This window comes from Myotis nattereri (assembly GCF_964212035.1).
Source record: "Myotis nattereri genome assembly, chromosome: 12".
In the NCBI taxonomy this organism is placed as follows: domain Eukaryota; kingdom Metazoa; phylum Chordata; class Mammalia; order Chiroptera; family Vespertilionidae; genus Myotis; species Myotis nattereri.
The window spans coordinates 7,126,211-7,153,521 of NC_138087.1; the positions used below are offsets into that span (position 1 = coordinate 7,126,211).

General features: G+C 41.3%; 1 protein-coding gene across 4 annotated transcripts in view; it reads right to left on the bottom strand.

Annotated features, from left to right (window-relative positions):
- The window catches only part of SPIN1 (spindlin 1), a 100,640-nt gene that overhangs the window by 5,125 nt on the left and 68,204 nt on the right, over positions 1-27,311 (bottom strand). For all 4 annotated transcript variants that reach the window (XM_081103403.1, XM_081103405.1, XM_081103402.1 and 1 more), the window contains 3 exons: positions 19,770-19,818; positions 6,076-6,329; positions 2,022-2,255 (listed from right to left, as the gene is read on the bottom strand). In XM_081103403.1, coding sequence (XP_080959529.1) covers positions 2,022-2,255; positions 6,076-6,329; positions 19,770-19,818 — 537 coding nt within the window. The remainder of the gene's footprint in view (positions 1-2,021; positions 2,256-6,075; positions 6,330-19,769; positions 19,819-27,311) is intronic.

A 27,311-nucleotide genomic window follows, 5' to 3' on the forward strand; every position in this document is an offset into this window, starting at 1 on the left:
AAAAACAATCTAGAAGGTAGAAAGTCAGGGCCTGATGAACATCTGAGTAGGCTCACTGACTCGCTTGTTCACAGAAAGAACTGAAAAATGGGGAACAGAAGCCCTGGCCGGGTAGCTCGTTGGTTAGAGTATCATCCCTAAACGCCAAGGTTGTGGATTCGATCCCCAGTCAGGGCACACATAAGAATCAGCCAATGAACACATAAGTAAGTGGAACAACAAATCCATGTTTCTGTTTCTCTCTCTCTAAAAATCAATAGAAAAAAATAAAGGTAATAGAGATGCAGTCACACTACTAAAATCATATCTGTGTCTGCCCAGGGTTCCAATGTTTGAAGAAAGGATATGGAGTAGTCTTAAAAAGAACAGGCTAATTCCATTCACAATAGCATTAAAAAGAATAAAAAACTTAAGAAGAAATCTAACAGAAAATAGTGTAAAACTTATACTTTGAAAACTACAAGACACTGTAGATAGAAAAAAAAAATCTCAATAGATAGAAAAACATCCAATGCTCACGGGTCAAGACGGGAGTTCTCCTTGAACTGACCTAGAGATTCAACATGATCCCTTCCAGAGTCCCAGCTGGTTTCCTTGCAAAAACTGATTAAGCTGATTCCAAAATTCATATGAAATTTCAAGAGACCAGAAGAGGCAAAACAATCGTGTGTGTGTGTGTGTGTGTGTGTGTGTGTGTGTGTGTGACAGATTCACACTTCTGGACTTTAAAACTTATTACAAAACAATTTAATCAATTGCAACCAGACATATGAGCAAATGGAAAAGAAGTGGAAGTCCACAAATACACCCATACATCTATAATGAATTGATTTTCAACAAGGGTGCCAAAACCATTTAATAGGGAAAAGAATTGTGTTGGTATTTGTTTTCTTTTAAATGGTGCTCAGATAATTGTACTGTCACATGCAAAAGAATAAAGCTGAACCCGTAAGCTACATTATAAGCAAAAATTAACTCAAAACATATCAAAGATCTCAATAGAAGAGCTTAAGAAATAAAACTTAAGACTCTTAAAAGAAAACATAAGGGTAAGTCATTGTAGCCTTGTATTTGTCAAGAGATTACAAGATACAACACCAAAGACACACACAACAAAGGCAACATAGGTAAAATGGACTTCAGACCACCATCAAGAGAGTGAACAAGAACCCACAGAATGAGACAAAGTATCTGTAAATCACGGAGCTGACAGGAGACTTGAACATAGAATATTGACTCTTTCAACCCACAACAGCCAGCCAGCTGAAAAAAGTACAAAGGACATAGGCATTTCTCCAAAGACATACAATGAAAAGATACTTGATATCTTTAGTCATCAGGGCAATTAGATATCACTTCACAACCAATGACATAAAAAAGTCAGATAACAAGAAGTGTTGGTGAGGGTTGGAGAATCCAGAAGCCTCACACACTGTTGATGAGAATGCATTAACAGTGCAACCATTTGAAATCAGTCTGGCAGTACCCTAAACAATGGAAAAACAGCCTCAGATGAGGATTAATAAAAAGAAAAGAAACAACAACAGAGAGCGATCACTATGACCCACCAATTCCGCTCCTAGGTATATATATACCCAAGAGAAATGAAAACACCCACCCATTCAGAAACTTGCACACAAATATTTATAGCTACTGTCTTCATAGTAAATAAGATAGAGGACAATCCAAATGTCCATCAACAGGTGACCAAACAGAAGTGCTGACATGTGCTGTAACACAGACAAACCCTGAAAACAGTGCTGAGTGAGAGAAGCCAGTCACAAAGGGCCCCATACCACATCATCCATATGAAAGTCCCAAGTCCACAGCAGGGAAATAGCCACAGAAAGTAAATTACTCTTGGCAAAGAGGTAAAAATTTCACAACCTATGCTTATGTGTGACTTATCCCTATTAATTAAAATTAAAAATGTATCTGCAAAATAGTTTAGCAAGTATCTTGCTCTAAAATTCAAATTACTTTTGAATAATCAAAAATAAAAGTTGTCAATTCATACTTACTAGAATCAGGCATAATGCGAAGGTCCCCTTCTTTATAATCATCTAAGAGCTGGTACATGTACAAGACGGGGTCTTTCTCATAGGTGATGTAAAACCATGTGTTCATTATAGGGGCACGTGCCAAGACCATTCCCCTCCATTCGTCTTTAGAGCCATCCTCGGTCTCAAACATGTGCTCTACAGCTTTGCCAATCATTGTGTCGGCTAAGTGTGCATCGCTGATTCGAGATGTTGCTAGGAACAAAAACAAAAGAAAACCACGGTCTATAAAGGGTTTTACTGAATATGTACTGTGAAAACTGAACTTATTCAAATGGTGTCCACACGATACACTAGCCAGCATCAGAATCCTCTGGTGGTTTTTAAGAATTACCACCAAAATTACGTTGCTGGGCCTAGCGCAGATTTGATTCCATCAGAACTATTTTATTGCCCCAAGTCAGTTATTTTGAGAATATTTTTTCCTCTAAATTTTTCTGAACTCATCTGCTCTTGGTGCTATATCTAAACTAGGACTTCCTTCCCTTTATATTAACCTCTTACATAAATAACCACAGACCATTTATTAAAACTAAGAAATTAACCTATTTAGGTTTTTATTTTATTCTTGCTCCTTCAATTTATTTCCATAGCAACCAGAGTGACCTTTGTGGCAGTTTTAGGATTGTGTTATTCATTTGGTTTTTTGTTGTTGTTGTTTCTTTTCTTTTTATTAATCCTCATCTGAGGCTATTTTTCCATTGATTTTTAGAGAGTGGAAGGGAGAGGGAAAGACAGAGAGAAACACTGATGTGAGAGAAACCCATCGATTCATTGTCTCCTGCAACCAAAGTAGATGCCCTTGACTGGAATCGAACTGGGGAGCCAAGCTGGCCAGGGCTGTTGTTTTTTAAAATATATTTTTATTGATTTCAGAGAGAAAGGGAGAGGGACAGAGAGCTAGAAACATCAATGATGAGAGAAAATCATTGATCAGCTGCCTCATGCATGCCCTCTAATGGGGATCCAGCCTGCAACCCAGGGCATGTACCCTGACCCCTTGGTTAATAGGTGGATGCTCAATCACTGAGCCATACTGGCCCGGCATGTTCATTTGTTTAAAATGCACTCGTGTTTTCCTTTCACATAATTTGAATAATGAACTGCTTCTCATGGGCCTTCTCCTCTGGGCCCTCTTCACCCCTATGGTCACCTCCCTCCCTCCTGCCTTCACCTCAGCAACATGGGCACCTGTTTTCCTGGAACACGCCCTGCTCTCCTCATCTGGACCATGTGCTGCCCCCACACCTTCAGGGGCTGGCTCCTGAGCAGGTCTCCTCCCAGAGGCTCTCCACGATCACCCTGGGGAAAGCAGCCCCACCAGCCACAGTCACCAGTCACCTCACCCGGTTTTATTTCTTAATGGCATTTATCATCATCTACAGTTATCCTGTTTTACATGTTTGCTGACTTGCTTTTAGTCTACCACGATGCAAGCAGAGGCCTTTCCCATCCTGTTTCCAATACCAAGCTCCCAGTGGTTCCTATTTGTTGCATGAGTTCATTATTCTAGAGAGCGGGCTGTTCTGGACGGCTTGTGTGACTGGCAGCATAGCCTCCCCACTGGTGTGTCAGCCTCTGCAGCCCTGCTCCACCTTCTTTAAAGAGGTAGACAAAAATTACAAGCTTCATGTCTTTAACACTGGGAATTGCAGAGGTTCTCACTGATTATAAGGTTTCTCCTCAGTTTTAGACAAATGTCTTTAGAATAAATAAGCAAACATATTTTACTCATGAGTGCTTTTCTTTCAGTTAAATAAAATTCAAAGGAACAAAGATTAGAATTTCTTGGTAGAGATACTGCTTATCCAGTTTATCAGGATATTCTAAAAACATACAGTGGTTTTCTTTGCTTAATTATAGGATAATTAATAAAAAGTACATAGAATTCCCCACTGTGTATAATTTTAAAACAAAATCCAACAAATTTCTTCATATCAAAAGTTCTCAAACTTTTTGATCTCAGGACTCCTTTACATTCCTAAAAATTTGAGGACCCCAAAGAGCCATTTGTTTATACAGATGACATCAATATTAACTACTGATATTGAAATTATAAGAAATTAGTAGAAATTATAAATGACAAATCTAAAAATATTTATTTAAAAGTATCTACATAAACATTTTTTTAGTAAAATGTTTTTATTGATTTCAGAGAGAAGAAGAAGAAGGGGGGGGGGGCGCGGAAGAGAGAACATTGAGGAGAAAGAAACATCGACTGGCTGCTTCCTGCATATCCCTTTACTGGTTATTAAGCCCACAACCTGGGCATGTGCCCTGACCGGGAATTGAACCTGCGACCTCCTGGTACATGGGACCATGCTCAACCAACTGAGCCACACTGGCCAAGTATATAAACATATTTTTAGTGAAAAATAACTATCTTCTAACAAAAACTTAGTAAGAAAAGTGGACAGCTAGATTCTTATATCTGCTTTAGCATTCCATCTGTTAAATAACGTGATCAAAAAATGGGCAAGGACTTGAACAGACATTTCTGCTAAAATCACATACCAATGGTCAAAAAGCATAGGAAAAGATGCTCAAAATCATTAATCATCAGAGAAATGCAAATCAAAACCAACAGAAAATAACAAGTATTGGTGAGAATGTAGGCAAACTGGAATGCTAGTGCACTGTTGGTGGGACTGTAAAATGTTACAAACACTATGGAAAGCAGTAATTGTATGTATGTTGCTCAGAAAATTAAACAAAGAAGTACCATATGACCCAGCAAGTCCACTTCTGGGTATACACCCAAAAGAACTGAAAGCAGGCTCCCAAAGGGATATTTGTACACCCATGTTCATAGCAGCACTGACCACAACAGCCAAAAGGTTGAAGCAACTCAAGTGTCCACACACGGATAAACAAAACACGGTCTATACATGTAATGGAGCAGTATTCATCCTTGAAAAGAAAGGACAGCCCAACACATGCTACAACATGAATGAACCTTGAGGACATTATCCTAAGAGAAAGAAGCCAGTCACAAAGACAAATACTGTATAATATTTATGAAGTATGTAAAATAATCAAACTCATAGACACAGAAACTAGAATGGTGGGTGCCAGCGGTTAAGGGGAGGGAAAAAAGGGAAGTTGTTCAAGGGAGATAGAATTATAGATTTACAAGATGAAAAAGTTCTAAAGATCTGTGTCACAACAATGTGAATGAATATACGTAACACTACTGAACTGTAACCTTAAAAACAGTTAAAATAGTAAATTTTATGTTGTGTTTCTTACCACAACAAAAGTCTGTCAAATCTGTTGGTCTTGCCCTAACCGGTGTTCTCAGTGGTTAGAGCATCGGCCTGTGGACTGAAGACTCCCAAGTTCGATTCCAGTCAAGGGCATGTACCTTGGTTGCGGGCACATCCCCAGTAGGAGGTGTGCAGGAGGCAGCTGATCGATGTTTCTCTCTCATCGATGTTTCTAACTCTCTATCCCTCTCCCTTCCTCTCTGTAAAAAATCAATAAAATATACATTAAAAAAAAAATCTGTTGGTCTTGCCCTGGGCATCATCCCGTACACCCAAAGGCAGGGGACATACCGGAGTTTAGGATTTGATCCCTGGTAAAGGCAAATATGGCAGGCAACCAATCAATGTTTCTCACATCGATGTTTTTCTCTCCCTTTCTAAAATTAATAAAAACATATCCTCTGATGAGGATTAAAAAACAACAGTCTGTTTTTTACAGTTAGTTATGAGTGGCATTCTCTTATGTTAATAAAGCCACAGTAATACTCATAACCTGCATGTCTTTCTCCATACAAACTATAAACTTACTTTTGCCCACCCCTGTATTTATACCCCCACAGTTCCTGGAACTGTAGATTCAGCCCATGCACTGATCAATTTTTGTGGTATTAGGTGACTGATGTAAATAGATAGTGCTTGCGTTCCAATAAAAATAAAAATACCAATAATACAGAAGAATAATCAGAAAGCATCCATTTAAGTAATTATCTTTAAAGCTTATAAACGCAGAAATAGTAAAGAGAACTTACCAACTCTATCAGGGAGGACTTCAAGCGCAGACACTCTTTCATCTTTATTAAGTTCTAGTCCATAAACACAGTCAAATCCATCGTATTTTATAAGATACAAAGAAGGGTTTACAGGCACCTGGTCCAGAACGGTTCCTTTCCACTGGGTGACAGGGCCACTGCCCTCCTTCCACCCATGCTGAATCCTGCAGCCTACGATGTTCCGCCGAGGCTGGGACACGGGCTTGCTCGGCCCCACGCTGCTCCGGTGTTTTCTGTATTCACACATACACAGACACGGAAGGTATCAGCTCAAAGGTATGCACTACCGCACCCAACACAACTGCTGCTAGCTAGCATGCTCTTCCTAGACCACCAGACTGTGCTAGCTAACGGTGCCACTCAGGCAGTCCCACAGCCATGCAGTGTGGCTCACGGGGGGCTCTTCTCTACCACCATGTGTGTCCACGATGGGTTGGCAGTAGGAGCTTCTTGTGCACCCCAAGTGTGGACAGGCAGAAAAACTTCGACTACTCAGGGGCAACTCAAGCCCCAATATTAAGTTTTTCAGCCAAGTTTCCTAGTACAATCAACTCACAATTATCCCAGTTAATCAAAGAAAGAGGCACTTGTATATAGCATTACAGAATATAAGTGCATTTCTAGTAAACAAACAAACAAAAAAAGTATAGCGCTGGCTGGTGTAGTTCAGTTGGTTGGACATTGTCCCATAGACAGAAAGGTTGCTGGCTCTATTCCGGTCAGGGCACATGCCTGGGTTGAGGGCTCCATCATTGTGTGTGCGTGTGCGTGCGTGCGTGTGGTGGTGGGGGGGAGGGGGGAGCCTGCGCATGTAGGAGGCAGCCAATCAATGTTTCTCTCTCTCCCTTCCTCTCTTAAAAAAAACTCAGTAAAAATTTAAAAACATAATAAAGAAGAAAATTAGAAAGAAATGTATAACTACTCATTTTCATCAATTCTAATGCTCACATAATTTTGCACCCTCACCCCCCAGGCTTAAACAATAAAAATAAACTAGACATTTAAGTTTATTCTTAAAACTGCATTTCAGATGGGCTTATATCCATGTATTATACCACCATTACTTCTCTAGAAAGCATATAATCTTAAACACATTTGTCAAAAGTACTCACATATTAAAAATTATTGGGGCAACACCAAACTACATTCTTTCTGGATTATTAACAATTGAAAAATCTACATACAATGTAGTAGATTTGTAGTAAAAACAACACCTGGCTCTTGTTATTAGGAAAAAAAATATTTGTTTCACCTAGATATCCAACAAAACTCAAAGGGGCACGACTTGGCCTGAATACAAGCTGGCACCTGAATACACAGTCTATGCCAAGAATGAGAAAATTTAGAGAGAAAAGAATTCCCCTCCCACACTTTTTGAAATATATATGTTTTTATTGATTTTTAAAAAGGAGGGAACAGAGGGGGATAGAGAGAAATATCAATGAGAGAGGACCTCATCCTGCACGCCCCCTACTGGGGATCGAGCCAAAACCCGGGCATGTGTCCTGACCAGAGAATTGAACCAGCAACCTCCTGGTTTGTGGGTCAGTGCTCAACCCCTGAGCCACACCAGCCAGGGCCCCTCCCACACTTTTATGGCAAAGGCTCTTATTTGGTATATCATGAATAAAAGTTAGGAACAACTGGCATAAACACAAATACACTTTACAGAAACCAATTTATTATAGGCTGTAATATTTAAAACTACAATTATATATATTTCAAATAGACCAGTTTGGTAAATTTTAGTGTTTTATGAAACAGAAAAATAGGTTACAGCAAACCATTAGAATTGCCTCGACCAGGCCTGTTTTACCTAAGCAAGACGGGACGGACGCCATTTGGAGGGCCCGCAGAGGAAACTTCAATAGACGGAAAAAGGTTCCCAAGGTCCCATGCAGAGTGTGAGGAGACCAGGAAACACCCGGGCCACCCCAGCCCTCAAGGCTCTGCAAACACCCAGCAAGCTGCCTTCCACGAAGGCAGAGCCTGCACTGAGGAGGCATTGCTGGGGACAACATCCTAAATGAGGAGGATGGGGCCACAGGAAAGGAGGTTCAGAAGCTGAGGGCAAGTCCCAAAGGAGGCAGCCCTCAAAAGGTCTGATCAAGGCTACTCAGAGGCTCTACTTTCAAGCATGCCACAGGCAGAGACAGACAGCTGCAGCTGACCTGGAACCGTCTCACCCTCTCATGTACAGGAGAAAGGAGAGGACTGTGATGGGACCAATACAGGGTGACACTGTAACAATCGGAATGATGCGCCAACAGGCCATGGAGGCAGACCCACACTATGCTCAAAGGAAGAGGAAACGACCCCCTAACATTAGGCACACAGAGAGGCCATGAAAGGGCCTGATCACAGCAACAAGACAGCTACACCAGACACGAGGAGAAGCAGGCACGGGTCAGGAAACAAGTAACACTTGAAAACTTCTCAGAAATGACTAAACTTGAGGAATATAAAAAGAAATAGACACTGTGGGGCACATAAGGGAAATAGATGATGTAAAGATGAGGCAAAAAATGTAAGAATTAATAGATGGTGACAGGTATGGAATTTCAACTTCAATATTAACAGAATTACCCAAAACTAAAACCGAAGAAACAGAATACTGAAATAATGCAAAAAATTTTTCCTGAAATAAAAGATTTAAAATGTACAAATGCACATAGAGCTACAGACACTAAGACATTCTAGTAGAGCAAATGCACCTTAAAGAAAACAACATTTCTTGGGCACCCAGGCAAAAGAATTACATGTGTAAGGGAAAGAAAACCAGAACGTGACAGTAACACTATCGGCCACAAGACAAGGGGATAAAAAACTTTAGGTTCGCAGGAAAGAAAATGTAGCCAAAGATTTTATTATACGCCAAGAATTCTACACTGACCTCAAAAGTAAAAGGCCACAGACAAAGCTGTGAACGGGTGAGATTTTGGGGAACACTGATCTCACAGATGCTTCCTACAGAAGTCGCAGGACAGAGCTGGATACTCAAGAAACACTTGGGAAAGATTCAGCCTGGGGCCAATAGTGAGCTATGAGTGTATCTGACTGTAGAACAATCCTGGGAACAAGACAACTAGAATAGTATGTAACTGTTATCTGCTCTGACACTGGAGTTCACACTACTCTAAAGGGGAGGGAAGAACTGTAGAGTAGAAACAGTTCCATGTAACATGGAACAGACTCCCTTACATTCAACAGAGAGAAAGGGCAGAGACAAGGGCTAAATTCAATACTGTTCACTGAAGGAACCAACGTGTATCACCAGAAGGATAAGTAAATAAATAGGCTCTGCATGTAAACTTCCGTGGAAGAGAAGAAAAAAACAATGAAGTACTATCAAGTCTGTAAATTGAAAATATTAATACTCAAACAACAAAAGAAAGTAAAATTCAAGATCTTCTCATAATCCCTGGGAATGTCGCATTACGTCCAACTGGCCCTCTGTGGAAAAAGCCTGGTGACAGTGACTACATTTCCTTTGGAATACAGGCATTTTATAGAGTATACTAGAGGCCTGTTGCACAAAGATTCATGCAATAGGCCTTATTTTCCCCTGTCTGCTGGCACCGGTTTGCCTCCGGCACCCGGGGCCCAGGCCTTTGCTCTGCCAAGTTCTGGCCGGAGCAGGCCCTGGAAACATCAGGCCTCGCTGCTCCGCCGGCCCCGGAAACGTCAGGCCTCGCTGCTCCGCCGGCCCCGGGCCGTCAGGCTTTGCTCCACGGCTTGGAGCCTATGTATGCAAATTAACCACCATCTTTGTTGGCAGCTAACTTGCATATCACGCTGATTATCCAATGGGAGGCGTAGCAAAGGTATGGTCAATTACCATGTTTGTCTATTATTAGATAGGATGTTTCATCAGAGACAACCAATTACCTATCTTTTGATCTTAGGCAAAAAGTCCTAGTGATCCATGCTGGGTACAGATCAAGCTTTCCTCACAGCCAAGTCAGAGGCGAGTTCCCAACCTCACAGAGGAAGGCATTCAGTCGTATGCACCATTTTGCAATTCACTACCAAAACTGTAAGCAAATACAGCATCCTCACCAGTATGATGGGGAATTTTAATGTGCCACTTGGCTGAACCACAGTACTCAGGCGGCTCCTCTACTTTTCCCCCCCGTTAAGGGACTTTTGTAGAAAAACAACATGTAAACCAGCAGACCCCTCCATAATACAGGTCGGCCATGTCCAATCAGTTGAAGGCATAAAAACTGTTCTCCCTGAAAAAAGCAATTCTGCCTTCCAACACTAGCTGCACATCAGCTCTTCTCCAGGCTCTAAGCACTTTCTCTGTGTACACACACACATGCACACACCACTGGTTCTGCTGCTTAGGAGAACACTGACTACAAACCAAAAGATATTCTATCCTAGACTCAGAGACATGAAATTTATTGTACCATGCTTCTAAAAAAACCCATATAAATTCAGAAAACAAACAAACAAAAACATAAACTTAGTCCTGGCTGGTGTGGTTCAGTTGGTTGGAGCATTACCCCAAACAACAAAAGGTGGAGGGTTCAATTCCCAGTCAGGACATATACCCAGGTTGTGGGTTCAATCGGGATGCATGCAGGAGGCAACCAATGTTCCTCTCCCACATTGTTGTTTCTCTCTCTCTCCAAAAAAAAAATCAATAAAAAAACCACATCAATATAAACTTAGCCAAGTGAGGGCAGAAAAGTGCAACTGGCAAACTCAGAGCAGCGGTTTCCAGTTCAGCTGCTCATCCTTTCTGTGCTTATTGGTGGCCTTCTCCTGTGCGGTTGGCTCTTGAAGAGGGACACAGACATTCCTTCAGTCACCAGATTTCAGAACAAAAACCTTCTTCCCACTCACCTTCAAAATGGCCACAGGCTGTCTTTCCCTCTCTTCTGAACTGTACAGGAGACGAACATGGCTAGTGGGCATCTCTGTTCAAGTGGCTCCTGCATCCTTTCATTCTGATGACATGCAACCCTTTCTTTTGCACAGACTTTATTTCCTTACTTTCTCTAAGGGGATTTTAATTAATTTTTGCTGTGGTAAGTAATATGCCTGGGTCTGTTCCAACATGCTATTTTGTGTCTGCTTTCATTTCCTCATCCCTTTCTTCCTTTAATCTGTACAGTTAGAATGAGGTTTCTTTGCACCAAATAAACCTTATCTACAGCTCTTATTTCTAATCTTATAGCAAGGACCTCTATCTAACTTCCAAAAATATCAAATTTTTACTTACATTTTTCTACTAAAAACCTACAATTAAATCAAAACCTACACCAGTGATGGCGAACCTTTTGAGCTCAGCGTGTCAGCATTTTGAAAAACCCTAACTTAACTCTGGTGCCACGTCACATATAGAAATTTTTTGATATTTGCAACCATAGTAAAACAAAGACTTATATTTTTGATATTTTATATATTTAAGTGCCATTTAACAAAGAAAAATCAACCAAAAAATGAGTTCGCGTGTCACCTCTGACACGCGTGTCATAGGTTCGCCATCACTGACCTACACTTTCCCTTTCCCAAACCAAGCACGACTAAAAATAAACAAAAAAATTCTTAGTTAAAAAAAAAAAAAAAGGAAAATTTAAAAAACCAAACATATTAGCTCATAGTAACATCAGCTGGCCACTTTTACATTGCAGAAATTTAGACTTTTGTTCCAAATTGTTATTTTTCCTTTTACTACTATCTTAAGAACTTTTTAAACCATTGCCTTATTTAAAATAAACAAAAAAGGATTGTTGTTCCTTTTTCCTTAATGTTTCCACATATTTTCTTCTATTTTGTCGTTCAATATATCCTCTGATGAATCAGATAGTGTTCATAAATGTAAACTCTATATTATTGCATGCATCAAAGTATTATTTTGCCCTCATCCCTGAATAACCTAGGTACACAAGTCAGGTTCCAAATCCTTTTCCCCTCAGCACTATTATTGGAAAAATTACTTTCATTTCTTCTATTTCCCAGAGTCATAGACAACAGATGCCAATCTGATCCTCGCTCCTTTGACAATAACTCATTTATGTCTTTGAGCTGCTTTTAGATTTTTCTTTGTTCCTGGATTCTGAACTACCACCAGAACTTGTGATGTGTTTGTTTTTTAAACACTTTGAAAACATTTTTACTTATTTTTAGAGAGGGAGGGAGAGGGAGAAACATCGATATGAGAGCAGGACATCAATCAGCTGCCTCCTACCGGCCCCCCTACCGAGTAACAAGTGCACCTGACCAGGAATTGGAACAGCAACCCTTCGGTGCACGGGAGGACACTCAACCAACTTAGCCACACTGGCCAGGGCTTGTGATATGTTTTTAATGGTCCCTCACTAGCACTTGGTCAATCTACAGAAATCTGTGCAAAATTATCTTCATTATTTATTTTCCTCTTCCACCCCCTTTTTGAAGTTCGTATTAGATGAATGAATGCTAGTACTTCCAGATCTATCCACTGTGACTGAACTTCCCTTTCATACTGTTCATCAAGAACTCCTCAGCAAGCCCTGGCTCAGTTGCTGTGGTTCAGTTGGTTGGCTATCGTCCTGTGCACTGCAAAGTTGTCAGTTCGATTCTCAGGGCCAGGGCACATGCCTGATTGTGGGGCTTGATCCCCGGTAGGGGGTGTACAGGAGGCAGCCAATCGATGTTTCGCTATCACATCGATATTTCTCCCTATCTCATTCACCCTTCCTCTCTCTCTCTAAAAAATTTGAAAAAACAAAAACACTCCTCAGCTCAATTTTTCTTGAATTAGTTAAAACAGATAGGCTTGAAGTTCAGCCTGAATATCTTATATAGTATTTTTAATTTCTACAAATTGACTGTTTCCTTAGCTAATTTTGAAGTTTGTTTTTTTAATGAACATGCCCCCGATCCCTAAGGATAATGTTCACTTCCTTTTCTGCTTTCCTCTATGAACTCTTGGTTGGCCTTCTGTGCGGCCTGGTACCACCTGAGTGGTGGTTTTCTTCACGCTGCTGACTTCTGGTTAGCTCTCCTGTTCTATGTATGACTTCCTGTCATGCTGCCAGTATTCCTTGGTAACTGATGACACCTGATGTGCATACTTAAAATGCAAGGCAAGATAAGAGTTGTATCTGTGGCTGTAGTATATGACTTCAGGACAAGTCGAGGTCCAGGCCTCGGAGCATTAAGTGCAGTTTCTCATGAAGCAGCCATGGTTCAGGTAGATATAGGGCAGCCAGGAGTGAGCAGAGACCCTAAGTCAGGGAGGTAAAGTGAGCACCTGCTGTGGGTTTCTCATCTAGAGTGACTCTGGAAGGCATGGCCAGCCTTTACTGTCTCTGGCCTGGGCAGTAAGTGTCTAGCGCAGTGGTTCTCAACCTTGTGGCCCTTTAAATACAGTTCATGTTGTGACCCAACCACAAAATTATTTTTGTTGCTACTTCATAACTGTAATGTTGCTACTGTTAGGAATCGTAATGTAAATATCTGATATGCAGGATAGTCTTAGGCGACACCTGTGAAAGGGTCGTTCGGCCACCCAAGGGGTTGTGACCCACAGGTTGAGAACCGCTGGTCTAGCGCCAATACCCACTTTTTGGAGGTTTTCATTTTCAACTCAGAAAGTGGCTGTGAGTTTCTCAGCTCTGCTTAGTTTTTCTATGAATCTGTCCCCGTTTGCATTGTATCTTTCAGAAGTTTCTCAGTGTTCTGTTCTGCTGGTAAAATGACCTTTCTGTATTAATAATAACAAAAACTGCAAATTTTGAGGAGTTAATTTAACGTAAATTACAGTGAGATATTATTATCTCTCTGCTCATTGAATAGATACAACCCTTTTGGTAAACAATTTGGCACTCTGCTGCCCCAGTGATTCAACATCTAGGAAATTTATCAAAAGAAAATAATGAATGAGCACCAAGATATAGCTAGTGATGTTTTGGGCAAGTGTTCACAATAGGGGAAACTGAAAATAAAAATGTTCAACAGGTTCGACTGATTCAATAAGTAAGAGTGTATCTTTAAAATGAAATAACTACATAGCTATTAAAATCATAGAAAAGGATTTAAAGACATTTAAATACCTACAAATGAAGAAAATGTGACCACATGAAAAACTTTATACACACAACTATCCATTCAGATATGTAGAAAAGACTTTAAAAATAGGCATTCAATTATTAACAGCTGCAATCCCTGGATAATGGCAAGAGTAAAATGTTCATACTAGAAAGTTAAAAATTATATATTAATCAAGTCCTTACATTTTATTTTAGTTGCTAATTTAGATTTTTAAAGCAACAAAAAAAACTTTAATAAAAATTAAAGCTCACTTTAGTTGAAATGGTCTCTATAGAAGCAAACAATAGAACCTGTCAGACTACTGGAAGAAAGTGTGAAAAGAACACAAGCACCCTTTGGTCACCTCTAGACCGTGCAATCAAAGAGCAGCACAAGCAGATATGGGAGATTAAGGATTTAAAGTAACTTTTTCATTTAAAATGGGGGTTCCTTAAATATGGTGATTTTTATTTATGTTCCTCTTGATATATATATATATATATACTAGAGGACCAGTGCACATGTACCAGTGGGGTCCCTCAGCCTGGCCTGTGGCGATCCGGCTGAAACCGGCTCTCCCGACATCCCCCGAGGGATCCCAGATTGTGAGAGGGCGGATCTCGGGTGTTGAACCGGAATCTTCCGGGCTCCCTCCTCTCTGGTTCCGGGTGCGTCACCGAAGAAACGCAGCTGCCAAGTGACCGCAGCTCCTGTGTTAAGCATTTGCCCCCTGGTGGTCAGTGTGTGTCATAGCTACTAGCCGATCACTCAGGCTTTTATATATATAGACTAGTGGCCCGGGGAACAAAATTCGTTTATGGAGGGGTGTCCCTCAGTACGGCCTGGCCCCTCTCCACCGCGGCTCCCAGTCCTGTCCACCAGCAGCCCCACTCCCGCCACCGCCGCTCCCATGTGCTGACAGCGCTGGCCCCACCCACACTCGCTGATGGCGCAGAGCGATTCAGGCCAGTGCCAGCAGCAGGTGCAAGCGGTGGCTGCTGCCCCAATCGCCCCTCAGGAGCAGGGGGAGGTGGAGAAGCTCTCAGGGGCAAATGGGGCCAGCAGCCACTGCTCGCACCTGCTGACGGCACCGAGCGATTGGGACTGATACCGGGTGCCAGCAGCGGCTGTGAGCGGCAATTCTGTTGCCGGCAGCGGGTGCAAGAGGTGGATGCCAACCCCGATTGCCCCTCAGGAGCATGGGGAGGTGGAGAAGCCCTGATGGGCAATCGGAGCTGGCAGCCGCCTCTCGCACCTGCTGATGGCACCGAGTGATCAGGGGTGGCATCAGGAGCTGGGAGCAGGTGTGAGTGGCAGCTCCAGAGCTGCCAGCAGTGGGTGATAGTGGGGCCGGCGTGGGCACCAGGTGTGAGCACTGGGCAGGACTGTGGCGTGCAGGAGCAAAGAATTTTCATTAACCACCAGAGGCTCACCCCGATGACAATGACTGGCACCCCGCCTTGGTCTGGCGCCCCCACTCACCTGCTCCACCATTCCGCCATGGCCAATGCCCACCATGTTCCGCCCCTCCCCCCCCACCCTGGTGTTCAGCACACGTCATAGCAACTGGTTGTTCCGCTGTTTGGTCTATTTGCATATTAGCGTTCAGCACATGTCATAGCAACCAGATGTTCTACTGTTCAGTCTATTTGCATAGTAGGGTTTTATATGTAGAGATTATTGACACACTTGCCTTATTCTATTTAGTACTGTGATATAAAAGCAGTTCCCTTACTCTGTTCCAGCAGATTTCAGAAGAAAATATTGATTAAATCAAAACAATGGTCTTTTGCAAGATATACATCAGCAAGTAGAAGGGGAAAAAGCCTGCTTTTCTGATTACCTGTTGCTTGATAAAAATTCTATACTAATATTATCATTCCCAGCTTTGAGTGACAAATATAAAAACAGGAGAGAGAAAGAAGTCAAGTGTTCCATCCCAATCCTTATGGTTTCTCTCATTACTGGGTCTACACAGTGTACCTGGAAACACCTGAGATGTCCAAGTGCCCGGAGGGTCTTCCACAGGGCTATTCACTTTCACTGGTGTGAATAACATATTCACTTCCACTGCTATAACCAAGGTACTGCAAGTTGACTGAAAAGTATTACATGTTTTGACCAATTTAAAACAGTCTGCACAATGATTTAAACATTTGCTCTAACAGTTATCTAGTCTGTTTATGACTGAAATAACACATTTTTCAGAGATGAGACAACAAAACATGTTCGGGAAATATAGTGTGGTAATGAATATGAGTTCTAGAATCAGACTGTCCTGTTCTGAATCCCACTCAGTCACTTCTTAGTTGTATGACCTGGGACAAGTTACAGAACCTCTATATGCATAGAGGGGCTCATGTTTCCAACTTGAGAGGGATGCCATGAAAACTACAAGAAACTATAGCAGGTATATGGGGAGGAGAAGTACAATGACAATCTTTGTCAATGACTAGTGTTATGTCTTGAAGAAAAACATTCCCTGGAAACAGAGGTCAAATTAGTGTACAAAAGTAACAGTTCCTGTCCATTTTCCAGATGTATGTTAGTAGCAAACAGACGAAAGCGCCCAGTCATACTTTCCAACAGTGCCCTGAAATGGAAACTATCCACTATTCAAATTAGGGAAGAAACAGACTTATATTTGAAAACTGAAACAAAGAACCTCTATTCACCTTAGTCTCCCCAACTATAGTACTTTCCCTTCAGGATGTCCTTTCCATGCAAACGCTTTTCCCAAACAACCTCCTGGGAAGTCAGGCAAGGCTTGTCCCAAGCTTGTCCCCAAAATGTGGTGAGGAGTCTGGCCTGCAGGAAGGCACATGTAGCTTTGTTTCTATTTACTTTAAAAACAAAAACAAAACCCAGCTACATAAGGTTTCTGGGTGCCCAGGCACTGCTCTAAGCACCTCAGACCCGATTCCCTGAACCCCCGGGCACCCACGGGACAGGAACTGCTGTGCTCAGGACAATGACCGCTGCACTCCTCTGCTGTGCGTCCCTGGGACTCTCCCTCAAGCAAGCAGAAGCGCGTGCACAGGGGATTATTGCTCAGATGCCCTAGGCCAGTGGTTCTCAGCCTTCCTAATGCCGCGACCCTTTAATATAGTTCCTCATGACTGAACATAATTGAAGCATAGTGATGAATCACAAAAACAATATGTAATTATATATGTGTTTTCCAATGGTCTTAGGCGACCCCTGTGAAAGGGTCGTTCGACCCCCAAAAGGGTCTTGACCCACAGGCTGAGAACAGCTGTCCTATGCTAACATGTGCCACGGGACAGACCTGGCCACCAGAGGAGAGCCGCAGTGTGGCAGGAAGGGGAGAGTGAGGCTCCAGCTCTGCTTTTCTACAAACATTTCATCTGCAGAAAGGACTCTATGCTAAAGCTGAAAACCCATGACTCTAATCCAACACTGATTTTAACCATGAGTAAACGGAGCACCAGGCAGACAAAGCAGCCTGCTGAGCCCGCCACTGCGCAGCCCTGGTTCCCTCAGCAAAGCCCAGTTGCCAGCCAGCTTCAGAGCAGGGAGCTCCCCACCAGCATAGCCCCGCGTACCACTCCAAAGGCTACTATTAACTGCCACCATTGGCGAAATGGGGAATTTTATTTAGGTCCTTGTTTCTGTTATTTGCATTGAGATTAGAAAGACAGGAAAATGTTAACGTTTTCTTACATTTCAACTTCTCCCTTTTGCTACAGAGTAGCCTGTTCAGGCTTCTTCTAGTCTGTGAGACAAGCACACCTCCTATTTAAAGCACTGGCTGGAGTTCCCTGTGTCACAGAACATGCAGGACCAAAGATCCTTTGAACTCGTACACATATGATTTGCAAAAACCTAATAGGACATGTTAATTCCTTGTGCTTGAAGAGAAAAAGGTAACTAGTATATCAAAGCCATGAGTTAACAAACATAGCTTAGGATGAAGCAAATGAAACCTCTCACACAAAATGCATTCCTAACCGGCCAAGATCTCAGATCCATGAATGCCTGAAAACCTCTATCCAGAAATATGTAAAAATGGATAAAACAAAATATACATTACATTCTCAAAGGCATTTATTCTAACCTAAGTAGCAAAATCTGTTTTGCATGAACTGCTCTGGTCTTGCAAAGTTAATGTGTAGTTTCTTTTTATTCCCCACTGTATTTAAGTTTTTATCATCACCTTCTATTATGCCAAGAAATGGTTTACCATTTATAGTAATAATATGATGCTGAGTGGAGATATATTACACCAGTTATCAGATCACTGGATATGGCAGAGCCATGACAATAATGGGAAATAAAATGAAATTTAGAAGAACTTTATCAAACCTCAGGGACACAAGAGCATACTTACCTTCACATTTTAACTTCCCAGGTCATTTCATGAACTGAATATCACAGACATTTACAGTACATACTCACATGTTCATTTAAATGGACAGGTTTGCTTTAATCACCAAAAATTACTGAAAATAACTGTTTTTCATGCAGACCTTCCACAATAGCCCAGAGGCCTCTTGCATTCTTCAACCACTATGGCAGTGACCAAAGGCATAAGCCTTTCAACAGGAATAATTTGGAAACAACTGCTATAAGAGGCTCCGGGGTGCTGGGGTCAGAATCTATGATTAAGACTTATACTATCGCCATAACCGGTTTGGCTTAGCAGATAGAGCATTGGCCTGAGGACTCAAGGGTCCCAGGTTCGATTCTGGTCAAGGGCATGTACCTTAGTTGCGGACACATCCCCAGTGGGGAGTGTGCAGGAGGCAGCTGATTGATGTTTCTCTCTCATCGATGTTTCTAACTCTCTATCCCTCTCCCTTCCTCTCTGTAAAAAAGCAATAAAATATATTAAAAAAAAAAAGACTTATACTATCAGAACTGATCTGTTAGAGCGGTTTCCATGGTGTAGTAGCAGCCACCAGTAGTGGTGGATACTTGTGAAATCTATTGAATATAATATAATACAGGTGGATAGTATTTTTAAGATAATAGTATTCCAAATTTCTCCTTGGACATATTATATTACACACAAAAAACAATTTGAGGGAGAAAAAGTGGCTTCAGTCGTCTGGTACCTATAGAATTTAGGATTTATAACACATTTGTCACTAAAAATACACGGCTATTTAATTATCTTGCAACATGCAGATGCTTTCTCTAAATTATAAGCTCTTCATTCATCTGAAAATGTTATAAAGTAGTGAGTGTGCCAGGCAGTGTGCTAGCCAGGCCCTCAAGCATAAGCTATGGTTTCTGTACAGCAGACCCAAGACCCAACCTGCAGGCTGAAAGTGCAGCCCTTCTATAAAGAGAGTGGGAGAGGCTCATGGCAACCTGCCTTGAGTGATGCCTCTGCTACCAGTCCAGCTCCCATCACGCTGGAGGGGGAAGCAGAGCCCAGAGGCTTTTACAGGTTGGAAGGACAGACCTAGGCACATGTAGGCTAGGCCAAGGCCAAGGGCGTGGTCAGGGATATGACCCACTCCATGATTCAGCATGCAGTAAGGTTATGTGAGGCTGGCTGCTGTGGGTCATGAAGACCTCCTCACTTCAGGGGAGAGGGCCTCACATGACTGACCTCATACCCCACATAACCAAAGGCCACAGCCTGCTATTGAAAAGCAAGTTTCAGAATTGCTTACTTGTGGGATGTCCTTTTCTTCATCATGCTTGCAGATACACCGGCATGGCCTAAAAGAGAAGTGAGTGTAAGTCAATGAAAATTGGATTAAAAAAAAATAGTTCAATCGTAAAAAAAAAATTAACTTTGAAAACTATGACATAAAGCATGAAATAAAAATAAACTGTAGATGGCCATTCATTTACTGAACTTCCAAAAAGGAGATGTAAGGGATTGAAAAGATAAAATGATGAACAACAAACAGTTCATCTCCCCAAATTAGCCATAAAACACAAAACCAAAATCATGTTGGCAAGAAAATATAATCAAATTACAGTGACAATCCAACCCGAAAGTACTAAAAGTTACAGAATTTGTCTTCCTGCCACACAACAACTAAAAATCAGGACAGAAGATATGAAACACCTGGACCGAGATATTGAAAGGATATAGGACCAGAGAGCAGAAAGCCAGGCAGAGTCCCACACCAAGCTGAGCTACGTTCCAAACAATTGTGGGTGATGCTATATGAAACCAAGAAAAGCACTGTGGTTTTCCTACCGTGAGAGTCAGACTGGAGCTGGGGAAGGTGAGGTGCTGGGAGTTATGGACAGAATGCTAGCAATGAGATCTCAGAGGGGGCTCCAAGCATGGTGGGGAACCTTAAGATACTAATCTGTGCCCTGGGCAGTTTTGCTCAGTGTTTAGAGTACCGGCCCATGGACCCAAAGGTCTCGCTCAGGTTTGATGTCCAGTCAAGGGCATATACCTCGGTTGCAGGCTCAGCCCTGATTGGAATGTGTGGTGGAGGCAACCAATCGATGTCTCTCTCTCACCTTGATGTTTCTCTCTCTTCCCCCTCTTCTGTTATAAAAAAAAGAGAATGGAAAAAATATCATCCTCGGGTGAGGAGGAGGAGGAAGAAAGAAGGAGGGAAGAGGAGGGAGGGAGGGAGGGAAGGAGGAAGGAAGGAAGGAAGGAAGGAAGGAAGGAAGGAAGGAAGGAAGGAAGGAAGGAAGGAGGGGGGAGAAGAGGAGGGGGGAGGAGGGGGAGGAGGAGGGAGGAGGAGGAAGGGGGAGGAGGAGGGAGGAGGAGGAAGGGGGAGGAGGAGGGGGAGGAGGAGGAGGAGGAGAAGGAGAAGAAGAAAGATATTAACTTGCAAAGGCATGAGGTTGTTGTTCAAAGTCCATCTGCCTGCATCTCTGAACACTTGGAGAAGTCAGTAAAAAACAAAAAAAGGTGCCCCTTAACAGGAAGTCTGTAGAAGCCCTAAGAAAAAGAGCTGCTACAGATCCATCCTTCAAAAACAAGCTCCAGTATTAACCAGCAGACAGCAACAAAAACTGAACACTCCACAACAAATTTCAAAGGTCTAATGCCCCAGGAAAAACTACTAGACAGACAAGAGAGTGGCAAACTGTAACCATTTAACCAAGCAGGTTATGACCAAAATAGTGTAATTAGTGGGCAAAGAGGTGAAAAGAACTATAATAAATATGCTCAAATATCTGAAAGACACAAACATTTGCTCTGGCTGGTAAGCGTCAGTTGATTGGATGTCATCCCATGCACTGAAAGGATGCCAGTTTGTTTCCCAGTCAGGGCACAGGCCCGGGTTGTGAGCTCGATCCCCGGGCATTCAGGAGACAGCCGATTGAGGTTTCTCTTTCACTCGATGTCTCTCTCTCCCCTTTCTCTCTCTCTGAAAATAAAAAATAATTAGCAATGAAAAAAATACAAGACACAAACACTTAAAATAGAAAAATAGCAGGGAAAAATAAAACTGGGGAAAAATACATGATCTGAAATTTTAAAAAATTACTGAATGTGATTAATAGCAGATTAGACTCCATGGATAAAAAGTATCCAAAATGGAATAACACCAACAAAACAAAACAAAAAAAACCCTGGGAAAATAAATAGCTCAGTGACCTGTGGGACACAACATAAATGAAACTGGACTCCACAAGAGAGAGTACAGAGGGGTGAATGAAAAAAAACAAATCTGAAACATTTAACAGCAGAAACTTTCCAGATGTGGTAAGTATACAACCACACAGCTTACAAGATCAACATAACCAAAGTAAGATAAAAAACAAGAAAAACCATGCCAAGGTATATCCTGATCAAATTTCTGAAAACCACCAACAAAGTATTTTTAAAGCAGCCAAAGAACAATAGATATTAAAAACAGAGAAACAGAAAATACTAACTTCAGATTTGTTGTCAGTGCACTAAATCTTTAAGGTGCTGCTGAAAAAAACAAAGCATCCTGTCTGTGAACTCAGCATACCATATTACGCAAATACCTTTCAAACGCCCAGCATTGATAACACATTAAAGGGACATAGGTAAAGGCACCAATTAAGAGATCATATTAAAAGAGATAATTAATATCAAATTAACTTCAGGTTACTTCAAAATGATAAAAAGGTCCAGCCCCAGCTGGTGGTCCAGTGGTTAGGGCAGTAGCCCACGCACAGAAGGGTCGCAAGTTCGATCCCCACCCTGGTGGGGAAGCATGCAGGAGGCAACCAACCGATGTCTCTCACATCAATGTTTCTTTCCTCCTCTCCCTTCTAATCTCTCTAGAAAATCAATAGAAAAAATATCCTTGGATGAGGATTAACAACAACAAAAAATGATAAAAGGGTCAATTATTCAAGAAGCCGTAACAATTTTTAATGTGTTTAGAACCTAATTTCAAACTACTGAAATACATATGGCAAAAAATGACAAAATTTACAAAAAAATTGACATGCCATACTTAAGAGCTAAACTCTTTCATCCCAGTAATTAATGACAATGAGTAGAAAATCAGAAAGGCCCCTCATCTCCCCACCCCCACCCCTGCAGTGCAGAATTTTGTGCACTGGGCCTCTAGTACAATTATAAACAAAATTTTAGGAAGAGTCATAAACAATAAGGAAGAAGAGAGATGATTACAGTATCAGTCATACTGACAAAACCTAGCTTTCTCAGCAAGTCAGGCCAAAAGGAGAAAGAGTTACAACCTGCTTCATACTACAGGGCCCTTGTAGCCTCTGACTTCTTACACAGGCCTTTTTATACTTTTGATTTCTGTTCAGATTCACTGCCCAAGATCAGAGTTTTACTACTTAGGTGATAAATTCAGTATGGTAAAAATACCAAAATAACTAAAATTTCATGATAAGAGGTTTAATCCATACTGAGAATGATTATTTGTTTTATACTTCACATTTTATAGTCTGCAATATCTGAGTTCAGGGGTTGGTCGGGGTGAGAAAAAGCAAAATATGTCATATATAATACTCTGAGGGTGATGATTACAATTGGAAATAATCTCTAGGGACCAGGACTAATTGAAAGGTAATTTGTTCAATTAGTATATCCACAATAACTCCCAATAACTACATTCCCCTTCCCCAACACCCAGATATAAAACATAACTAGACGAAACCTTTGAGTATTATGTCACATATTAAATCATCAGGTCCAAACTATTGGTGTAAAAAAAAAAAAAAAAAGAAAAGAAAATCAGAAAGGATATAGAAGACATGAACATCACAGTCAACTTGAGTTAGATGACATTTATAGAGTACTAACCCAATAATGGCAAAATGCACATTCCCCCTGCCCCCAAGTTCACATGGGACATTAACTGAGATGCACCATATGCTTACTCATAATGCAAACTCTCAATACATACATTTAAAATAACTTGAAATCATATGATGTTTGTTCTTTGACCACATTAGAAATTTGGAAAGACCCCAGTGTTGAAAATTAAACAATCTTCTAAAAAAATCCATGGCTCAATCACAAAATCACAATGAAAATTTAATATTCTGAATTTTAAAAAATGAAAACACAATCTATCCAATATGTGTAATACAGCAAAAGCAGTACTTACTATATAGATCAAAATTTACACTACTTGGTAAGTATCAGCAATACAAATAAAACAAAGGACTTTTCACCATAAACTCAGAACAGAGGTTCCCCTAGGTGGAGGAAGAAGGCTTCCGAGTTATTTTTCTCCTTGACTTAGATTAAGGTGACCATTTGTAAACAAAAATTTCTGTACTACTGTTATATTTACAACTTTAAAATGTTAACTGAAAAAGAAGATAGATGGCCAATTGGTCTGTGTAAGACTGTTTTAATTCATAGATAAAGATGGTGAGCCTTGACCATGAGCTGAGAGAGCCATGCTCACCCACTTTCACCCTGCATGTCTTCATGCATGCAAAGAAGTGGGCAGCCCAGGGGCGAAGATAAGACACAGAATGGATGGAGGGCAAATCTACCTGAAGCATCCCTGGATCACCTCGGGGTGTCAGCAGGTAAGAATGAGGAGATATCAAATGCAAAAGCAAGTTCTACTACCACTGCACCAGGCATCGGGATCCTTTCCCTCCCTTTCCATGCTGAGCATACAAGGAAAGGGCAGCTGACTTTAGCATTTGGTGTGCCCCCAACGTAATAAACACATCCTTGTCCCTGAATCCTACAAAGCTTATCCTGGCCCCACACATCCCCACAAGGTTGACTTTCCCATTTACAAGAGTAGCATGGCAGAAACAATTTTCTATTGACCACTCAAGAAAAAGGTAAGCCATTCATAATTCATTCTTAATTCTTAGGTATGAATGGACAATGATCAACAGTCACATAACCTCAGTGGTAGAACTGAGAAAGATGGAAACAAGTAGCACCACTGTTCACAAAATGGTCCAAGAACTACAAAGATGAATAAAAGAATTGGTATTCTCAAGGAACTGAAGATACTACAGTCATAAATGGGAACAAGAGGCTATGAAAAGGGAAAACAAAAGTTCTTGAAATAAAAAAGAACAGAGAGAACTTCTTGTTTCCAGTACAGTATGTTAAGAGCTTGGAAGTCGTTACTCTGTCCTAACAAGAGCTGAACAAGCTGAAAAATCAACAACTCTTCGTAGGTTGGCCAAAGAAGTGAGGTCACAGAGCAAACTGCTGACCCAAAACTAGAGAAACAGACAAGCAAATACACAGATCAGGAGTCCTCAAACTTTTTAAACAGGGGGCCAGTTCACTGTCCCTCAGATCGTTGGAGGGCCGGACTATAGTTTAAAAAACTATGAACAAATTGCTATGCACACTGCACATATCTTATTTTGAAGTAAAAAAACAAAACAGGAACAAATACAATATTTGTATTTGCATGTGGCCCGCGGGCCGTAGTTTGAGGACCCCTGACACAGATTCACAACTCATTCAGAAGAGCCTCCAGGGAACCAGTGCCGGGGGAGGAAATTCCAAATAGTAATTGACCAACCGCTGGAGGCTCAGTGTATAAGTCTAAGAGGTAAAAACTCCAGAGAGGCCGAAACCGGTTTGGCTCAGTGGATAGAGCGTCGCCTGTGGACTGAAAGGTCCCAGGTTCGATTCCGGTCAAGGGCATGTACCTGGGTTGTGGGCACATCCCCAATAGGAGATGTGCAGGAGGCAGCTGATCGATGTTTCTCTCTCATCGATGTTTCTAACTCTCTATCTCTCTCCCTTCCTCTCTGTAAAAAATCAATAAAATATATTAAAAAAAACAACAACAAACAAACAAAAAATCTCCAGAGAAATACAATCACAGGAGAGTTTTATCTCCAGGATCTCTCTATCAGGTTCTCACAGTGAAGATCACTGAAAGATCCCCTCCTGCTTCCAACAGAGGGAAGGGAAAAGTACCCCCTTTGAAATATACCATAACATTCTGTTCTAAACTGGGCCTGCCCTCAAAACAAACAATTTTATCACAGCCTAACTGAGCTGAGGACAGGTAAATACCCAGCTCTCTAGCCCCCATGCAGTCCTGTCTCACATAAGGGGGAGGATACAGAAAAGCACTTGTGAAGGTCACAGCCCAGTGATAGACTCACTGAAAGACAGAGACCTAATCACAGCATTACAGAATGTATCTCTTCCCCCTTCCCTTACACCTCACCACCACCTCACTAAAGGCCCATTCACTGGAGTTCCTTTACCCAGTACATCATGTCTGGCTTACAAATAATTAATTGTTAGGCATATTAAAAGGCAAAAGGCACAATTTGAAGAGACAGAGCAGGAAGGAATCTGAAGCAGGCTTAGATATGGCAAAGTTGGAATTATCAGACTAGAAATTTAACGCAACTATGAATAATATGGTAAAGGCTCCAATGAAAAAGTAGACAGCATGAAGAAAAGGAGATAAAGATCATACAAAAAATCAAAAGGACATGGTAGAGATCAAAAGCATCTAACAAAAATGAAGAATGTCTTTGATGGATGTGATCCCCACTAGGGGGCATGCAGGAGGTAGCCAATCAATGTTTATCCCCAATGGATGTTTTTACCTCTCTATTTCTCTCCCTTCCTCTATCTATAAAATCAACTTAAAACACACACACAAACAAAAGCCCTGGCTGGGGTGGCTCAGTGGTGGCTGGAGTGCCATCCCATGAACCAAAGGGTTGTGCAGTTGTAAGGTATTTGCTGAATATGGTATGCTGAGTTCACAGGTAGTATGCTTTGTGGTTTTTTTTCAGCAGCACCTTAAAGATTTAGTGCACTGTTTTCTGGCTTACCTGGTTTCTGACAACAAATCTGGAATTAGTATTTTCTGTTTCTCTATTTTTAGTATCTATTATTCTTCGGCTGCTTTAAAAATACTTTATCAATGGTTTTCAGAAATTTGATTAGGATGTGCCTTGGCATGGTTTTTCTTGTTTGTTTTTTATATCTTACTTTGGTTATGTTGATCTTGTAAGGTGTATGGTTGTATACTTACCACATCTGGAAAATTTCTGCGGTTATATGTTTCAGATTTGTTTTTCGTTTATGCCTCTGTCCTCTCTTTCGTGAAGTCCAGATTCATTTACGTTATGTATCCAACAGATCACTGAGGCTATTCATTTTCCCAGTTCTTTTTTGTTGTTGTTGGTGGTGGTGTTGTTCCATTTTGGATACTTTTTATCCATGGAGTCTAATCTGCTATTAATCACATTTAGTAATTTTTTAAAAATTTCAGATCATGTATTTTTCTTGTGGATTCAAGTCCAGTCAGGGCATATGCCCAGGTTTTGGGTTCTATCCCATTTGAGACCTGTATGAGAGGTGGCTGGTTTATGTTTCTCTCTCACATAAATATTTCTCTCTCTTTCCCTCTTCCTACCCCTCTCTTTAGAATCAATGAAAAAATATACATATATACATAGGGGAAAAAAATTCTGACAAAGGGCAACACTTAGTAAAAGCACTGGCTTAGCCAATTACAAACCTAGTACAAAGGTTAAAAGGCAAAAGGAGGGAGGAAACCAAGATGACAGCATAGATAAATGTGATACTCACATACTCCCACAACCACATCAAAATTACAACTAAAATACAGAACAAGCATCATTCAGAATCACCTGAAATCTAGCTGGAAGGAAGTCCTACAACTAGAGAAATAAAGAAAGCACACTGAGTGGTAGAAGGGGCGGAGGCATGATGTTCTTTTAATCAGGAAGGATACCTTGGCTACGGAGGCCTCCTGTGAGGAGCAAGGGGTCCCAGCCCCATACCAGAC